Genomic DNA, 19,807 nt, shown 5'->3' with positions numbered 1-19,807 from the left:
TAGTTATTTAGCTTTTTATTCAGAAGCTCTCCAGTTTGCAATTTGGTTGCTATGTCCAAATGACCCTAGGAACCATGCACTGATTTGAATAAGTGACTTGAATATGAAAAATGGCGAGTCTGAATAGAAATATGTAGCCTTAAAGAGCATTTGTTTTTTAGATGGGGTCAGTGAACCCATTTGAAAGACGGAAAGAATCAGAAGGCAAACCATTAAAAAAACTAAAACAAATAAATAATGAAGACCAAATGAAAAGCTGCTTAGAATAGGCCATTCTAGAACATGCTTAAAGTTAACTTAAAGGTGAACAAACCCATTTAAAACAGGGATTCTTAGTTCACCAGATTTATTCAATTTATTTCCATTTTTTTTATTTTTGACTGTTTTTCCAAAATTGAATAAAGTTTAATGTCCCTGACACTGGTATTTCAGTCTGGCAGCTCAGTAATTCAGGTGCAGATTCCAAATTGTTACATTTTGCTACATTAGATGATACAATTCTCAGCATCTGTGGAATATTAGCAACTATTTTATCAATTGTATCAATTGTAACTGCTGCCTTAATTAAACTCAGGGATTCTGCTAGTGATGTGCAGGCCGACTCGATACCAGCGGGACTAGTGGGTCGGGCAGGTTCGGGCCAACCTTGCACACTCCTTTCTGGGTCACGACCTGACCCGGAAAGGAGTTTTTCCGACGGCTTTAGACACGCGTCTCTCGCTCCGCCCCTTTTGTGACGTCATCGGCAGGGTGGGTTGGCGCGGGTCTATAAAAGAAAACTGGAAGTCGGTTCGGCCGGGTGGTGAGAGGTCGGGTTACGGGCAGGTGCGGGTTGGGAAAAGCCCGACCCCCCCATCATTAGATTTTGCTCAGGAGGGCGAAAGAGAAGAAACGTATCAACTAAATGTTTCAATTTATAACAGTTTACAGAGTCAATGAATCCCCCCCCCAAGCTGCTTCAGAAGGATATAAGAAGGTGAAAGATGAAACGTTGAAACTTCAATATTAGAAAAACAGTCACAAATATAAAAACAGTAAGTAATTGAAAAAAAAAGTCTGGAGAACTATCTGGAAACAGAACTGAAAAAGTTGTTGGAATGTAAAACAATCCCTTTAAACCAATGTTTGGGTCAAAAATGGATTTTTATTTTGGGCTCCCTGACAAAACTTTCAAGAAACAGTGGTTTAAATAATGAAACTAGTTCCCTTTGAACTTTTGAACTATTAATTTAATTCCACATAATAACAACAGCCTCATCCACTTTTGAAAAAAGTACTGGATGAAATATGCTTAACAGATGTTGGTAAAAACAGCTTGACAAGACAAGTAGAAAAAGACCACTATGGGAACCCCAACAAAAATTTCCAGCTAGGGATTTTCTCCGGGGATTATAGACCTTCTACATTACTGGGGATCATTTATAAGAATGCCTGCAGAACCACTGAGAGACTATAACAGTTATTTTATAACAAACAAAAAAGGTGGGGTGCAAATTGCCATGTTTTTTGACAAATTTGATCACAGACATTTGACAGCAATGCATTCATGGAGGAGCTAGCTGGTATACACACACAGTTGACTGCCCTTCCCACTTCCAAACTGTCATTCAAACATGCAGGTTTGGTGCACTGGCAGGGTGCCAAGGAGTCCTGTCCTCACACCACAGGGCAGAGTGCACCAAAGCCCCAGAAACAAGTGCATCGCAAATGAGCAATAAGAGGTTCTATTTTGACCCCTTCGAGATCTAGCACTTATATGTGGGGACTTTGTAAATGGCGCTTTATGCACATATGTTTGCAAGATTATAGGTTTTCAGTATCACTGAGGATTATATGCATATCCAGGATACCTGAAGATCATGTACATGCATGTCAGAAAGATTGAGACTTTGCTCATAAAATATAAGAGTGGGGCTGCCCTACACTGTATAGTTTGTCACAGTAACCTCTCCCATCAATTCTCATCCTGCCTCCCATCAGGACAAGGACATACGGGCTCAGAGCAGATGGCTAATGTTGAATGCCTGGAGACACGTCTCTCTACATGATGACAATTAGGCTGTACAGGGCCCCAAGACTTCTGATGGTGGCCTTGGCTACACACGAGTACACACCCACATCTTGGTATCTGAAGCTTCCTATACCCCCTCTGTACCACAAACCTCTTACAAGAATGCTCTTAAAAAATGTACACTGCACCGTTTACAAACATTAAAGGGGTGGTTCACCTTTAAGGTAACTTTTATTATGTTATAGAATGGCCAATTCGAAGCAATTTTTCAATTGGTTTTCATTATTTATTTTATATAGTTTTATAGTTATTTGCCTTTTACTTCTGACTCTTTGCAGCTTTCAAATGGGTGTCACTGACTCCCTTCCAAAAAAACAAATGCTCTGTAAGGCTACAAATGTATAGTTGTTGTTACTTTTTATTACTGATCCTTCTATTTAGGCCCTCTCCTATTCATATTCCAGTTTCTTATTCAAATCAATGCATGGTTGCTAGGGTAATTTGGACCCTAGTTACCAGATTGCTTAAGATGCAAATTGAAGAGCTGCTGAATAAGAAGCTAAATAACTCAAAATCTTAAGTAATAAAAAATGAAAACCAACTGCAAATTGTCTCAGAATATCACTCTGTACATCATACTAAAAGTTATCTCAAAGGCGAACAACCCCTTTAACCAACCTTTGGACTAACCTGCTGGACTACAAATATGACAGCAATACAAGATACCTGCCTGACACTGTGGCGGCCTGTGTTGCAAATCTATGAGACATTTACCAAGCAGTAAATAGTTATTTATAATAATACAAAAATAGCTTTATGGAAATATGCAGCAGCAAACCATGAATGTTTTGTAACTGAAGCAATAACGTCACACTGCTGGAGGAAAATAATTAGAAACAATATTTTAATTAGGTTTTCCACCATAAATAAACTTTAGAAAATAAAGGGACCCTCAAACATTAGAGGAGTTTGTTTACCTAGCAAAGTGATCCACTGCACGCAACGTATGGCAACAGCTAACTAACTGGATAGGTCAGCAGTTTTTAATTATTGTACTATATTCAAGAATTTCAGTGTGTTACTTGCCTGAAACATATTAACGGAGAAAAGATATGAGACAAAACAAGAAAGACACGGAAGTAGTGCAAGTGTCGTGATACGGGCAAATCTGAAAATCTACTGATAACAGTTAAGGTCCAATGTTGGGCCATGTGTGCACGCCAAGTTCCGCTGTGGAATAACAGGTGCACTAATCAAACAACGAAGACAATTAATGCCCATATCCGTGGCGGCCTATCACTTATCCAAACAACGTGAATATTACACAGTCAAACCATAATGCCTTGCTTTAAACTAGTAAGACCCGCGCCTTACCTGCACTGACTGATCAGTCTGATCAGAAGAAGCCATCTTCCCAGACCTCACCAATCAAACACTGGTTTTCATGGCCGCCGCATCAAGTTCTCACAGGCAGAATTAGCAGAGCACCGATCTATTCGAGTAAAAGTTATATTGCTTTGTCAAGCGAGATGGAAGTTTGTTGCTAACTAAAGTTGTATAATAACAATATTTGGTTTTCTATATGTTTATGGCGCACAAAATATTGCACAACGTGTTCTTGTTTTTATATACTGCTCTCGTGTCCCTGAACAGATCCATTATGTATTTAAACAGACACTACCGGGCAGTCTACGATGAAATCTGCTTGACTGTCTGACTGACGAATTTAAACATGTATACAACTTTAAAAAAAAAAATCATACCAAAAAGGACCGTGAAAGCAACATTTTTTTAAATTTCTGTTTTATAATAATATGAAATTAAAGACTTAATATTTAAATATTCTAATACTATCTATACTTAATTTCATACTACTTATTTCTCATGTTTCTCTTGTTGAATTCTTTTGATATGTTTATGAAACGTAAATAGGCACTACCATTTAAAGACCTGATATATAGTACTGACAATTCCAATGTAAATACTAACTGCAGTGGCAGATGCGATTGCACCAGGGTGTGTGTGTGTGTGTGTGTGTATATATATATAATACACAAAAGCCATGAATATCCTGTAAATTATATCCTTATAAACGGTGAGTAGTGATGTCATCAGTTATAAACGGTGAGTTCTGATGTCATTTCTGTCACATGACTCACTAAAATTTGTGTATTATAATAAATAAAGTACCCCCAGTTGTAAAATATGAGGATATTAGAAGTCACCTCGGAGTTCCATGACCTGTATAAAAACACTCGGCCTTCGGCCTCGTATTTTTATATGGTCATGAAACTCCTCGGTAACTAATAATATCCTTATATTTTACAAGAGGGGGTACTTTATTCACTATATATATATATATATATATATATATATATATATATATATATATATATATATATATATATATATATATATATATATATATATATATATAGTGGCTTCCAGTTGCCCTATATGGACTGACAGTTCTAGCGCCTCTCCGTTACACTACATTTCCCTATATGCACTGCGCGGGTAGAACGCGGAAGTTCTTCAGAATGCGGATGCAAGTGGAGGAAACGTAGAATAATATACGCCTTAAGGGAAATGGCGGGTTATCAAAAAGCGTATGTAGTTAGCCTACCTGGAAGCAAGGAAAGATATGGCGTCGCAGCAGCTTCTCTTCAGGAACTTCTGGAAAAAGGTGTGAGCGTTGTTTGTATTCGTGTTGGGGACAGACGTGCACGTAACGTATTATTCATAGACTGCCAGAGTTGCTTATGTGTCTGTCACTTATTTTAGCAGGTATTGATATTATGTTGATATATTTTAACTATAACGATGCGATCTGCGAACGGACTTGTCCCAAATACTAGTAGAATTTACAGTTTACGTGCTTCCAAAATATGTAAATAATGTTTTTAACCATTTAGCTTACATGCGTAAGTTTGTTCAGTCAGAGATATCCAGTTTGACAGTACGCCATTTTATTAAAGCGTCTTCTAAGCAAAGTTATATGAAAAGTAATATAGCTGAGATAACATCCTATGCATCCCTTAATAATTGTATTAAATGGAAACCAGTTTTCCTAAAGGTTCTGAGGTATGGTGATGTCACTTCCCATGGAGTCCAGGTTAAACAAGCAATTCGTCTTCTGTAGGTATTTGCATTGTCTTTAACAATTAGACAGTACCTGTACTTAACTAAGCTTGCATATATCCACAAAACAACTATTTTATTACCTTTAATCTTCAAAGTTTTTCTTTTAGTAGCCCTAAGGAACAGTGCTCCAAATTACAGAAAGATCAAATATCAAAAAAACCTGTGCATTCCAAGTCATAGATCCCATACCTGTATTTGGAATATCCGGGGCTGTGCACTCTGTTGGTCATTTATAAATATGTTTTAATAATAAAATATATTTGAAAAAACTAGGGAGGGATCAATATATTTAAGATTCATGTATCTAGTTTCACATCATGTTTACTAGAATCAGTTTTCCTCTACAGCATGTAAAATGTTATCTCTGGACTCATCAGTGGAGCCCATCACACTTGTCCTTGCAGAGGATGGCACAATTGTTGAGGATGAAGACTACTTTCTCTGCATACCTCCTAACACAAAGTTTGTGGTTTTGACAGGCAACACGAAGTGGGCTCCCACAACATTAGGTATTGTTACATTCTTAATGTTTTAACCACTGGGTGGCTCTAAATGGGGCACTAATGAAATTAGTGTTGGCAATTGTTTATTTTAAAGGAGAAGGAAAGGTTAAAACTAAGTAATCTTTACCAGACAGGTCTATTAAATACACCAGTAAACAGCTCTGGACTGAGAATCAAAATAGGCCCTGGTATTTCAGGTACTCAGAGGCCCAATCAGCCCACGCAGAGGCCCAAACAGCCCCCACCAGCCCACTAAATACTGACTTTCTATGACTTTCTTATAGCAGCCCCTCTGGCATTTGCCAGAACCCACAGATGGCCAGTCAGGGCCTGCCAGTAAACCCTCAAAGTAATGCTGCTCTAAATCTGCCAAAATAAACAACACAGTTATTTCCTTCTATTGTGTACACATGGGCTTCTGTATCAGACTTCCATCTTCCAGCTTTAGGCCTCAAGCACACCGGCAGATTCGGGGAGATTTAGTCGCCTGGCGACAATCTCCCCGAACTGCCTTCGCCATGCCTGCTATAATGACAAAACGCTAGTGCCAATGCACTTGCGCCACTTTGATTTTCAAAGTCGCCCAAAGTTTCCTCGTGAGGCAACTTCGGCGACTTATGTCGCGATTTATGTTTTGCAGTTTGTCACCAAAACAGCAGGGGCACTTAGGGCTAGCACTTCTGCTCTTCAAAAATACCCTGGTCTGATGTTCCTCTGAGCACTGCAGCACCATATTGTTTTGATGTCCTAGGCATCCCTTGGGCCTATTAAAGATGAGCATATGCACAGAGATTAGCAAAGAAGTTCTTTAATGCGCATGCATTTGCGAGGGTGGTGCAGGGGATGTCTGAGACACTGGAACAATATTTTTTTTAAGCAGTGAAATGTATGTAAAAAGAAATGCCTCTATTTTTGAAAGTTCTGATAGTGTTTTTTTTACATTAGCCCAACTGAATGAGCTTATATTTTCCCTTTAAAAAGAAGTAAAAAAAAAACTGGACCTGGAAGCAACAGAAAAATATTTGACAAGAAAAATTAGCAGAGATGCAACAATCTAGGAATTGGTTCAGGATTCAGTCAGAATCTGGGCTTGTAGCAGGATCCAGCCAAATACAAGGGCCATTCCCATTTAAGAAGGGGTCACTTGCTGTGTTCATTATTTTCATAAGAAGCCTTTAAAGACAAAATAAGAGATTTGGCTGCTGTTAAACTGCACTACATGCCTGTTGCAGATGGAGGAATTGCATGGTTAGCAAAGGACTCCATGGAGGTGGAAGATGAGAGTGTGGTTGATGGTGCAGATTCAGCAAGATGGAAAAACTTGGCTTTGCAGCTGAAAGAAAATCTGTCCAACATCATTCTTATGTCAGAATCTGAACTTCAGGTATTTAAAAATAGTATTTTTATGTATTTAATCCTTAGTGTTTTCTAAAAAAAAAAAAAAAAAAAAGGATCATATTGTAAAACATCTCTTTAATTTAAAATGATTGTTACACAATTACCACATTACAGAATAATCCTATAATTTTTTACTAAATATTAACCCATGTGCATACTTGTATGTGGCCTTAACTGTTCTACTTTGGAACTGATTTGTTTGCAAAGTAAGCTGTCAGTGGTACATCTTATTCAGCTCATAAATATTACAGCATAAAACCTTGTTTCTGATGGTTGCAATACACAGAGTGATATGATTGGGTAATTCAGTAAGTTTTAAACTTACTGTCCAGCTATTGCTACATGGACTTGCCCCTTGGGGGGCATTTCCTACAGTCTGTCCTGCCATTAAATACATTTGGTCTGTGCCTACTGTGAAATCTGGTCTGCCAATTCTTAATTTCATTAAATGTTTGTATGGGATCCGAAGATGCATAACAGTTTGCATTATTAGTGAAGTTTAATTTTACAATACAAGATAAAATTAGTTTCTAGTATTTTATTAGTATTTGTTGTGCTCTGGTGGGATGTTTTACATTTTACTTTACTTCAGACATTTGCCACCAGTGACAGCTTTTTCTAAAATTCAGAGTAATTATTATATGATAGAACTATTGCCCATTGTGCTGCTGAAGATTACTATAGCAAAAAAGAGAAATTTTTTGCTTACCGCTAAACATTAAAATCATTTGGCGGGGTGCAATGAGAATGTCACCACATAATCGTGTTAACCATATTTTAATGACGTTAAAGGGGAGGGAAACCTAGTCGGCGCAAACCCCCCACCCGTTTGTTGCCCACCCTACCTCCTCCCCCCTGGCCTACTTGTTACTTACCCTTCTGCGCAGGTCCAGTCCAGGGAGTTCACAGACGACATCTTCTTCCACGCGATCTTCTTCCTGCTGTGAACGGCGTTTTGGCGCATGCGCAGTAGGATCATTTCGCCGGTACGGATCTACTGCGCATGCGCCAAAAGTCAAGCGCATGCGCAGTAGATCGTACCGGCGAAATGATCCTACTGCGCATGCGCCGTTCAAAGCAGGAAGATCGCGTGGAAGAAGATGTCGTCTGTGAACTCCCTGGACTGGACCTGCGCAGAAGGGTAAGTAAAAAGTTAGGGGCATTTGCCCAGCGGGACGGGTAGGCCAGGGGGGAGGAGGGAGGGTGGGCAACAAACGGGTGGGGGGGGGGGGAGGTTTGCGCCGACTAGGTTTCCTTCCCCTTTAAGACTAAAAAATGCCCTTCTTTACAACAAAACAGGGATTATTTGTTCATATATTCCAATAAATTCAAAGCTGGCTAACCACATCCAAGTCACCCCTAGTGTGGCCAGTCTACTCACTTTAATTTGTTTTATGAAGAATGCTACTGCTTCATGATATGTTTTTCACAGGGACTATGTTTTACCTGCAACTTGCTTTCCAAGGTTAAAACTCCAAAAAGGTTGCCCTTTTTATTGCCCAGCACTGGCATCACCTGACTGTAGCTGGCAATGATGGTAGCTACAACATGAAGATGGCCATTGCTCTAGTATAAACTATATATAAAAAAAAAAAAAAGGGAAAGTTGTGCTTACCACTAAACAATGATAAACCACTCAGAAGAAAAAAAGAATCTCAACTTCTGGGGCAAAATAATTGCAGGGGGAAGTAATTCAAAGGGAAGGTAAAGTGTGGTGTGACATTATGAAGGATGTCATAAAATGGCAATTATCTGCATTATTATCAACTTGAAGAGAATGGTAGTTAATCATCCAGAAAAATCTTAGAAGTGCTTTTCATTTCTTTGTAGATCTTAACTGAAGTGTCTGTTGACGAGCTTGCAGGAGTGGTGGGGGTAAGCTGTGAGAAAGTACAATCGCTACAGGACACTCTTCAGCGTGTGCTGGACCGCAGGGAAGAAGAGCGTCAATCGAAGCAACTTCTGGAACTGTATCTGAAAGCTGTAAATAAAGAAAGAACTTCTGAAGCTGAGACAATAGGTACAGTATACAAAATATGAAAATTTGCTAGATGATTAGCTGGTTATAGTGGAATATAAATCCACTAAAGACCATGAAATATAGAACTTAATTTGCTATAGACCAGGGCTGTCCAACTGGTGACCCCCCTATTGTGGCTCCCCCACATGCTGTGTCTGCTTACCATATGTAAGTTTTAAAAGGTATCACTACATAGATGAACTGTCCCCTGCAATGTTTAAACCTCAAATTCAGACTCTAATCCCCTGTATTGTTCACACCTGCGATCCCCTTGCATTGTTCACACTTGTGACAACTCTATTGTTTATATCCTAAAGGCCTGTACTGTTCACACCTGAGACCCAGACTAAACTGCACCACATTGTTCACACCTTATTCAAAATGCTAATGGGGCACCAGCACCGTGTAGTACATATTAGAATGATAGCTTTCCCTGTCTCCTGCTCTGCCTTCCCTCCCTGTGTGTGCCATTCTCTACTTGCCCAATGCTGCTTAGGTGTGCCATTTTCTGCTTGCCCAGTGCTGCTTGTGTGTGCCATTCTCTGCTTACTCAGTGCTGCTTGTGTGTGCCTTTCTCTGCTTGCCCTACGTTACCTGTGGAATGTTAGCCTGTTAGGGGTTTGTTCTTGGGGTTTGTAAGCATTTGGATATTGTTGTTAAGGGCCCCTAAGGTTCATATGTATAATTCATATGTTGGGGGATGTTGTATTATCCACAGGGAAGGATGAGGCATATGGATTTAACGGTGTTTTAACATGACTTCAATTTTTCACATATGAGTGTGATGAGGGATTTCCCTGCAGTGTGCACCAACCATTTGGGTTTTTGGTATGCTACCACCATTAATGTGGATATGATCTTAAAAGTTCTTGTATGGGTTTGGTTTACAGTCGGTGTGGTTTAAAAGGGGGAGTGGTCAACACTAACTTCCACTATCGTCCCTCCACCAAATAGCCCAGTAAATTTTGGCCCTCAGTACCACAGAAGTTGGACAGCACTGCTATAGACATTTGTCTTTATACTGATCCTTTGTATTTAACTAGAGCTTGCTGAAGATGAAGTAGACACTGGTAGAAATATCCAGACTCATTCAGACTTAAACTGCAAGACTTTGCTTTCCAGCCACATAATACAAATATTAAAGGAGAAAGATCTGCCACACCTCAGCCTGTCGAATAAGGAGTTAGAGGTGAGTCATGTTTAAACATTTACTGCTTTAAACTATATATAACAATTTGCTTTTGAAAAACATATACTATACACATTTGAAAAGAAAACTTACAGTGACACACCTACATTTAAATGTCACCATTTAAAATACAGAGAAAACTGTTTAGAATGAATGATTTGCTTAGTATCTAAATCTATTGAGTATTGAGGGAAATATAAAATAAACTTTTGCACTAGAGGGGCAGCTGACTAGCTCTGTATAACCTGCCTCATAACCAACGGATTGTTCTGTATAGTTTTAGTTACGGTATAATTCATGGCATTGTAGCAAGACCTGTAGCACACTGGGAATTGTGACTGCTACAATCTCAATTTTCAGAGATTTTCATGTGGCATCTGCTAGAATGTGCAGAAGGCATCTTAGTCTGCTACCACTGTAGCTCCTACTTTGCTACCATCTGGCCCTTTATGAGCTATTTGTGGTTGCTGAAGGGCATCATTGTTGTACTCTCCCAGTGCCTTAGATCCCACATAATTTTTGTGAGAAAATGCCAAAGCATTTTGGGTAATCGTCTGCAGTTCTGAAATTCCCACACAAGAAAACTTTATTGATACGTGGAAAGTGATAAACCTACCACATATTCACATTCATATCTGGCATTAAACTGTTTAGAAGACCTGCATATTCACATTGATGTGAATTATTATAATGTTTTGTGGAAGATGTTATTCATATTGTTGACACTACTAAGTGTCTGGAGCAGAAATACATGCAGTCAAGGCAGCAATAAAAGGGCAACCATTAGGATGGTTTAACCAAATGTAGTGTGTACACACACACACTCACACACTGTTGAACACAGGAATTTAAACAAAAAAGATATTTATTTAGCAGATCCAACATTTCTGCCCTTTTTAGGGTCTTTATCAAAATACCAATACCACCAGCATGATACAAAGAATAAATTGCAACTCACCCTAAACCTATTTATTCTTTGTATCATGCGGATATTGATATACTGAGAGAGGCCCCAGTGAGAGCAAAAACATTGATCTGCTGCTAACTGAAGTATCTCTTGTTTAATTCCCTGTGTTCAGCATTGTTTCTATTTTTATATATATATAATCATCTGTTTGCACAAGGGCCTGTATCACCTTTATAGCATGTGAATAACCTTTTTTTTTTTTATTTGCTGTTATGAATGTACAAATTTGTAAATTGTAATATAACTTTACCTTTGTAACTTTCCATAGAATGTAAATGAGGAAAATACAGAAGCACTGATGATGGCATTGGGATGGAATGAGGAGAAGATACAGGTATTGAAAAATAGCTGCCATCAAGAGTTAAAGCGACGTGATGAGCAAGTGCAGTCTCTGAATTCTCTGACAAATCTATCCCATATCAACAAAAAACCTGCCCTAAAGGTTGCCAATGAAAAATCATAATTTCTGGAGCATCATTGTTGCCCTAAAAGACAAGCATGTATAAGCTTAAACTGACAGTATGATCTATGAAGTTTTATACCATGGGACCGATATCTGGAAATTAGTGCCAATGTTAAATAATTTTACATGGTATTTCTCTGGGGTTTTTTTTTTTTTTTTTTTTTAAGCTTTGTCAACAGTATGTGTTTTCGGCAACATGTGGCTCTCTGTCAGTGCCTGTACATTTCCAGTTTCTTACTGGGCAGTATGTTTTAAAGGGAAGTTGTTATTCATAAGAAGGGAGATAGATTTGTTTATAAGTAGACAACTTATGTTTCTGTTTGTGGACAGAGAGCATTCCTAAACAGGTGCATGTATATTTTATATAAATGCATATCCATTACCTGGATGATACATTATACAGATATTGATTCAACATAAAAGTCTGTCTATGAGTAAACGCTCTAAAGATCTTAATTGTATTTTGTATCAAAATGCTTTAGCAGTGTGGTATGTTGGAACATGTAAACTTGGCATCACTGGAGCAATACAGAACATAACTTTAATCCATATGTGGGGCTGATGTAGGATTTGTATGTAGGTTGTGCTCTATTTGGTAACTCCGCCATTTATGGAGGTAATATATACATAAATCCCAATATTTCCATGTGGCACTGAACATGCAATCACTGTGTCGTTTTATTCAAGATCCCAGCTGGAATATTGAATAAAACTACACACTGATTGCACGTTGCAGTGTCGCGTGAGTGCTATTTGGAATCACTGGAGCAATAGTCTTGTCAGTTTGGGTGTACCTTTTTCATATTTATCTTGTACTCTGACTCAAATTGCATGTATATTCATATGTGCTTAAGGGCAATGGTAGACAAGGAGATTAGTTTCCCGCAACAAATCAACACTTCTGCAAATGACTAATCTCTTCCAAATGCTTTCCTACTGGCGACTGCCGGTGGTAAAACATAAGCAACGTTTCGGCCTTCCAAAGTTGCCTCTCAAGAAAACTTCAGGCGACTTCAGAAAGCTGAAGGGGCACAAATGTTTTACCACCAGCGATTTACTTTATCACCATTGGAAAAGCATTGGGAGGAGATTAGTAGCCCACTGAAGAAGAAATGTCACTGAAGACTAATTTCCTTGTCTACAATTGCCTTAATGCACTGTGTCAAATAGCATGCCTTATTCATATGTACCTAGTATGATGTCTCAATTAGTGTGCCCTGTTCATATGTCCCTAGTACGTTTCTCAAAGTAGAATGTTTCAAAACAATTGCTCCTGCTTTTCCTGACCTGATGTCATTAGGAATGTGAACAAGTTACAAAGCCAAAAACGTATGGTGTGGCACAGGACCAACCTGTGTTTTTTCCTTGGTAATGGCAACCTGTGTTTTTTCCTTAGTAATGGAGACACTGGCACCATGTAATATTTCAGCACCATGGCTATACCTAATGGGATCCAGGAGTTGTTAATCAGAGCTCTGGAGTCTGAAGCAATTTTGGGTTTGGAGTTGCCAAAAATGTACCAACTCCAACTACTAATAACTTTAAATACAAGCAGCACTGAAAATAATCAAATCCGGTTTAAGAGCTTCTATGAAGGAGGATATGACAGAAGCAATTCTGTTTCTAAGATCAATACTTTAGTTCATTTTGGATTGTATTTAACAGGTATTCTACAGCTATAGGCCAGGTTCAATTAACATATAAGTTGTTTTAGGTTTTCCATTTGTTTTTGGTTTATGTAGTTTAAGTTTCATTTTGGTTAGAGTTACCAAAGGATTTGTTTTATATTTTTGAGCTTTGGAATTATAAAATGCCTTGTATGTTGTGTACTTAACTTCTTTTGATCAACATGGAAAATACATTAGTAAATTAAAGGAACAGTATCACCAAAAAAATGAAAGCATTTTAAAGTAATTAACATATAATATACTGTTAGCATGCACTGATAAAAGCTGTGTGTTTGTTTCAGAAAGACTACTATAGTTTATATAAACAAGCTGCTGTGTAGCCATGGGGGCAGCCATTCAAACTGGAAAAAAGAGAAAAGGCACAGGTTACATAGCTCATAACATAAGTTCTGTTCAATACAATGGTGTTTTTTCTGTTATCTGCTATGTAACTTGTGCCTAGGAGGAGTCAAAGGCTGACTGTGAAAAATAGCACTAAGCCACCAAGTATATGATAAACCAAATAAACTTTATGCAAATGATAATAGCCATCACATGTATCAGACATTTTTGTCAAACTGATACTGGAGTCCACTGTGACTAGCCCCACCAGGGTAAAATGATTTACTAACACAGTTCTTATAGTTGTAAATTCTCGTTCCCATTTAGCATTGAAGCACCTATGTTCACAGGCAATAGTTCACTTAAACACTCTTCCTGCAAGTTAAAACTGTAGAATCTATGCATCTGCCACTGATGAAGCTCATTTTTGCACAAGACAACCCCCTGGCAAGACAGAGGACAAACAGGTCTGTTGGATCACTTCTAGGATTTGATTATAAGAGTCAAGCCCGGCAGACACATAACAACCACCTGTTTGCTGTTTGGGCAGTTCCATTTTTTTATTTTTAATTCTGCTTTTTTGGTCATTATTTGCTTTTTAATTCGTTTCTGTATATGCTAAGTACCTGGTTGATCAGGTATTTTGAATACTAATCACAAAGCATGAGCTTTTTTTCTACATTTAATTTAATTGTGGGGTTTCATAGTTTTCAACTCTTTAAAGGAAAAATAAAGCTTAACTAAGCTATATTCTTCATTAGAGACATATGCAGTATCTCATTATCTTTCAAATTAAACCAATGCAATCACATACATTCTCTCAGAATCCACCTTAGAGACATTTATTTTAAAACATGCACTCATTCAGTCCCCTCAGGATCACCATCTCTCAATCCAAGTGTAATTTTAGACAAACCTGATATTTTAAAGCCACTACCATACCCAACATGATTCTCAAGGTTAAACTTTTGGCATCTTGTTCAGAATGTTCAGTATCTTGACCATGCTACAGAAGTCGTTATTAATATGCAAATGGTTTTTCCAACATATACTTTTTTGCATGGGCATGTGATCTAATAAGTTACTGCCTCAGTTTTAAAATGAAAAAAATCCCTTATGTAGTGTGATTTATGAAATCTGTTCCTAATGTTGGTCAGATTGTACATAAACTTGCAAACTTTGCATTTCGTGCACAGGCCAACTTCACTCTGAATGACCATCAAAGGGCCACACAGAGTCTCATGGGTCACTTGTCTGGTGTTTTTAGCAGGGACTAAGGAGGGAGTAGACTGTGAAACAGGTAGGGCAGATACTTGGCATAAGAACACTTTATGTAGCATAGGCAGGGTGAAAAAAACAAAGGAGTATGTAGGCACTAACACTGGCATGGAGATAATTAGCAAGTTAACTGGCACACCAGTGAAAGATCCAGAACAGGACAGGTAAAACAATCCGAAGTCCAGGCAATGTTCCAGGTTGGCAGCTCAAGGAAATCTGGTTCAGTCAGGCTCAGCTATGCCTGTAGCTGCCACTCTGTCTTTAAAACACAGAACTATTTACAGGTGTATGTTAATTTGCTGGAGCTTAAAAGCTCCCTGCTGTCTTACTAGAGCTCCTGAGTTTGGTGTAAGTGCACTATGGTCTTACTACTCGGTCACATTGTTTGCTTTGGGACTTGATTTTAAATGCACTGCAACCTTAGAATGCTACTATAACTAGAAATTTAAGGGTACAAGCACTGTGGTCTTATTACTCAGCCTTGCTGGGGGGACTTGATTTGAAATGCAAAAACGTTAAATGCTAATGGATAGTGTAGGACTAATGTACGAGGGGCCTTGACGAGTCACTTGAGCTTACATATTACTGGTACTAAGGCCTGATTTTCAATACTTATATAAAAAGCAGGAACAAAAAAAAGGCTGAACAATCCAAACAAAAATATGAATAGATCTAAAACCTCTAAAAATTTGAGTTCTTCAGAAAACCTCAAAGTCCAAATGGCTAAAGTTGGACCAATAGGGTCAACGCAGGTCCTTGCAGAGGACCTTGACTGCTTTTACTTGCTTAAGTTTTGTATTAGAGGTTTTTGTGGTTTTATACTTCATAAATCTTGACTTTTTAGAATTTTATAGAAATTTAAAAAAAAATTAGAGGAAAAATTTGATTTGTGAAAATAGGACTTTAAGTCAGTGAATAGGTGGTTTACAAAAAAATAGGAAAACCACACTTTTTTGAGATTCTTGGAAAAAAAATTAAATTTGATTGTTAGTAAATCAGATGTTTAAAGTGTAATTCCTTAGATTTACTAGTGACATCCGCATACTCCCTGCCTTCTCCCTCTCCAGCCCATTAGACTTAAATTTTAACCTGAGCGCAGTGTAATTTTGGTTTCAGAGGCAGAGTGTGTAACTGTGCTCACCATACTAAAAAAAGGACAATTCTTTTTACTTTAAAACATAAGTGCAAATGAATCTCTTAAGCTTACCAATAAAGTACAACATGATCAAGTTCCTGCCTTGCCTTATGGCAGACACTGTACTCATAATTACTAATCAATTGATCCAGGGGCTAGTCCCATTGCCATCTTGGAGTCAGGAAGGAATTTTTCCCCCTCTAAGGCAAATTGGAAAGGATTTGAATGGGTTTTTTTGCCTTCCTCTGGATCAACTAGCAGTTAGTTATAAACTTATATAAACTTAAAGGGTAGAACTTGATGGGCGTGTCTTTTTTCAACCTAAATTGCACTTACTAATGATGGTATGAACTTGTAATTAACCCAATTTCTAGAACAGCCCCAGCTATGTTGTGTTAACTTTTCCGTGCCAACAACATAGATTTTACATGGTTAGTAAAATAAACTGTCAGGGAAATGGTTCATTAGCTGTTTTTGGACTAAAGAGCCATGTTAGACTATTATATATGGCTATGCTTTATGTCCATTCAGTACAAGCCAATTAATACGTTACACAGGATAGTCTATTTTTCCATCAAAAGCTCTCAACTTGTTAATTTGGCTTTTTCCAACTGATATTAGTGTCTGTTATATAGTGCCATTATTTTTCAGTGACATTAGTGGTTCTTTAAAGAGGTTACTCTAACCTTTTAAATATTATTCTTGAGGGAATTCATAGAAAAATGACAGATTCTTGCAGTTAATATACTACCAGACTCCAGGGCTGCACTTCCCTTTACAATTTAATGTAATAATCTGCTTTAATGGTTATATTTATGGACATCTTCCAGGAACGTTTGTAAAAACCATGGAAAAAAAGCAAATGAATCTTTGAAACAGAAGACTATACAACTAAAGTGATTTAATTAACTGTGTAGGCCAGAGCTCTCATCTAACCGTAGAGTAGTTTCTCTCATAACTTTATTTGAAATTGATTTTCATCAGTGACAAAGATTTTCAGATGGCAGCTCTATATTATGTTGAACATGGAAGTGACTCATAAGAAAAGCAACCAGAGTGCATGTTTCTTTTATGCAGATGCTAGGGAACAGCATATGCTTTTTGTTATAATTGTTCTTTTGTTGCTTTAAATGAGCATACTCGGAGTGGTCCTGTTGTTAGGCATGAAGTGATAAACACATTTGTTGAGTAAAGGCAATAAGTTAAAAACAGAGGAGTACAAGGAAGTCAATAGTGATGTAAAGGTCGACAAAAATAGGACGTGCACCTAAACCCTCCCAGCCCCGCGAGGTAGCTCTCAAACGTTAATCTCTGATGCCACAAAAGGGGTGGGGCATGTGCTTGTCTACAAATAAAGGCTGCCACTTTCGGAAGCCAGCACTATAAAGGTGGTATAACAGTGCTTGGATTTTCCTCGCTATTTGAACCTGAACAAGATTCTTCTGATTGCTGTTACGACTTGGCTTGCCTTTGGATTCCTCTCATTGATCTCCGCCTGCCGTTTGACTACTGTTTTTCCCTACTACATTTGACTTCAGCCTGCCTTTTGACCTCTGCCTGTCAAAATAATAATGTCCCTTTAAAGCACTGGAGACCAAAACTGTACGGCATATTCTAGATGGGGTCTTACCAGCGCTCTGTACAGTGTAAGAATAACCCCCTCTTCCCGTAAATATTCCCCTTTTAAAGGAGAAGTAAAGTTCAACTAAAAAGTAGGCTAGAAATGTTGTACATTATGTTTTGGCATTTTGTACCAGTCCAAAGCATCACAGCCCTTGGGAAAATCTATATCCCTGAAGATGCCCTAGTAGGTCCCCAACCTTTTTTCTGCGTATTCACTGCACATGCTTTGTGCTGCTGTCACTTACTGAGCTTAGGGTCTGACTCAAAATATGCAGATCATATAGAATATAAATGTAAGTTGATTAGTAATTAATACAGATAATTACTTGATGGCAGCACAGAAAACAGTGTAACTAGCATCAGAATTGAATATGCAGACTTGTAGCATAAGCTTATATTAGAAGCCTCATTTGCTGCTTCATAATTTGCGACAACCCCTAAGCTCAGCTTCTCAACAGCTGCTCAGAGCCTGCGAGTGTCACAGACATTTTCCAGGGTGGTGACTAGGGCACGCACCGTGCGCATGACGTCATCACCCGAATGGCACGAAATCAAAATATTTAAAGGGGCTTTGAGCTCAAACTCATTGCCCATTGTTAGGTCTAACTTGTTCCTGGGTGCGATTCTTGTCCTGTTTGAGTCCTGTTTTGACCCTTACAAACTGATAAAGAAAATTACAGCTGCACAGTCCTAATACAAAATTTCCAAGAAATATGTTCGTCGGATGAGTAATAAAAGGTATCTCACCCAATAACAAAAATGACCTGGGTGTAGAAAGGTCAATCACATAAACGCAGACTACAGCTTGGAGTCACTAATTGATAAGGGAATAAGCACTCACCCGACGTCTCAAGTGGTCCGGGTGCATCGCCCCGAACCCGTAGCCAAGGGTGTGTGCACTTAGAAGTATGAAGAAAATCAGCGAGCACTCCGGAAGCCTCTTGTGATAAGTAAAATTCAGCTTTATTTCAAATACATTAAAACCATTGCATCCTGACGCGTTTCGTATCTAGGCGATATGTAGGCATAAATTCACAGAAACTTCTAATGGCTTTTTAAAAGGAGTCTTAAGGAAATGACATCACTCATTAGATCAAACAAGGTGTTTAATATTCTCTAACTGCTCCTGCTTTAAAAGTCGCTCTTTGCTAATAATTTAATAATTTCAATTTATTGAATATGCTCTGAAATTCCATTGATTTATATATACTATTGGAAAAAAGATGTAAATGCAATGAAGCTTAACTTAGTGGTTTTCAATAGAGCTCACATAGTAACATAGTAACATAGTAACATAGTAACATAGTAACATAGTAAGTAAGGTTGAAAAAAGACACATGTCCATCGAGTTCAACCTTTTTTTTTTTTTGTTTATTAACTACCTATCTGCCAGTTGATCCAGAGGAAGACAAAAAACCCATCTGAAGCCTCTCCAATTTGCCTTAGAGGGGGAAAAATTCCTTCCTGACTCCAAAATGGCAATCGGATTAGTCCCTGGATCAACTTGGACTATGAGCTATTTCCCATAACCCTGTATTCCCTTACTTGCTAAAAAGCCATCCAACCCCTTCTTAAAGCTATCTAATGTATCAGCCTGTACAACTGATTCAGGGAGAGAATTCCACATCTTCACAGCTCTCACTGTAAAAAACGCCTTCCGAATATTTAGGCGGAACCTCTTTTCTTCTAATCGGAATGGGTGACCTCGTGTCAGCTGGAAAGACCTACTGGTAAATAAAGCATTAGAGAGATTGTTATATGATCCCTTTATATATTTATACATAGTCATCATATCACCCCTTAAGCGCCTCTTCTCCAGCGTGAACATCCCCAATTTGGCCAGTCTTTCCTCATAGCTAAGATTTTCAATACCTTTTACCAGCTTAGTTGCTCTTCTCTGTACCCTCTCTAATACAATAATGTCCTGTTTGAGTGATGGAGACCAAAACTGTACAGCATATTCTAGATGGGGCCTTACAAGTGCTCTATACAGTGGAAGAATGACCCCCTCCTCCCGTGACTCTATGCCCCTTTTAATACAGCTCAAGACCTTATTTGCCCTTGATG

At 38.3% G+C, this 19,807-nt stretch overlaps 3 protein-coding genes across 4 annotated transcripts in view; 1 reads left to right on the top strand and 2 right to left on the bottom strand.

Moving 5' to 3' along the window:
• pex14.L (peroxisomal biogenesis factor 14 L homeolog) overlaps window positions 1–3,516 on the bottom strand; it is a 100,736-nt gene extending 97,220 nt beyond the window's left edge. The window contains exon 1 of the mRNA XM_018225647.2: window positions 3,386–3,516. Within this exon, the coding sequence (XP_018081136.1) occupies window positions 3,386–3,421 (36 nt within the window). The 5' untranslated portion in view covers window positions 3,422–3,516. The remainder of the gene's footprint in view (window positions 1–3,385) is intronic.
• A 1,017-nt stretch (window positions 3,517–4,533) lies between these two features.
• dffa.L (DNA fragmentation factor, 45kDa, alpha polypeptide L homeolog) lies at window positions 4,534–12,134 on the top strand. Of its 2 annotated transcripts, none has more exons than XM_018225646.2 (6): window positions 4,534–4,697; window positions 5,503–5,664; window positions 6,891–7,042; window positions 8,887–9,076; window positions 10,120–10,265; window positions 11,501–12,134. In XM_018225646.2, exons 1-6 carry the CDS (start codon window positions 4,601–4,603, stop codon window positions 11,693–11,695), a joined length of 942 nt encoding a protein of 313 aa, XP_018081135.1. In that variant the 5' UTR covers window positions 4,534–4,600; the 3' UTR covers window positions 11,696–12,134. The 2 variants fall into 2 exon arrangements, with proteins under 2 accessions (XP_018081135.1, XP_018081134.1); XM_018225645.2 differs by having other exon boundaries at window positions 4,660–4,798.
• Window positions 8,908–19,807, bottom strand: part of cenps.L (centromere protein S L homeolog) — a 39,930-nt gene continuing 29,030 nt past the window's right edge. Inside the window, exon 6 of the mRNA XM_041568464.1 lies at window positions 8,908–9,037. The gene's annotated coding sequence lies outside the window, so the exon portion shown is untranslated. The remainder of the gene's footprint in view (window positions 9,038–19,807) is intronic.

Source organism: Xenopus laevis, chromosome 7L (assembly GCF_017654675.1).
Source record: "Xenopus laevis strain J_2021 chromosome 7L, Xenopus_laevis_v10.1, whole genome shotgun sequence".
Classification (NCBI taxonomy): Eukaryota; Metazoa; Chordata; class Amphibia; order Anura; family Pipidae; genus Xenopus; species Xenopus laevis.
The sequence above is the reverse complement of the archived record's forward strand: the minus strand, read 5'-3'. Positions and strand labels throughout refer to the sequence as shown.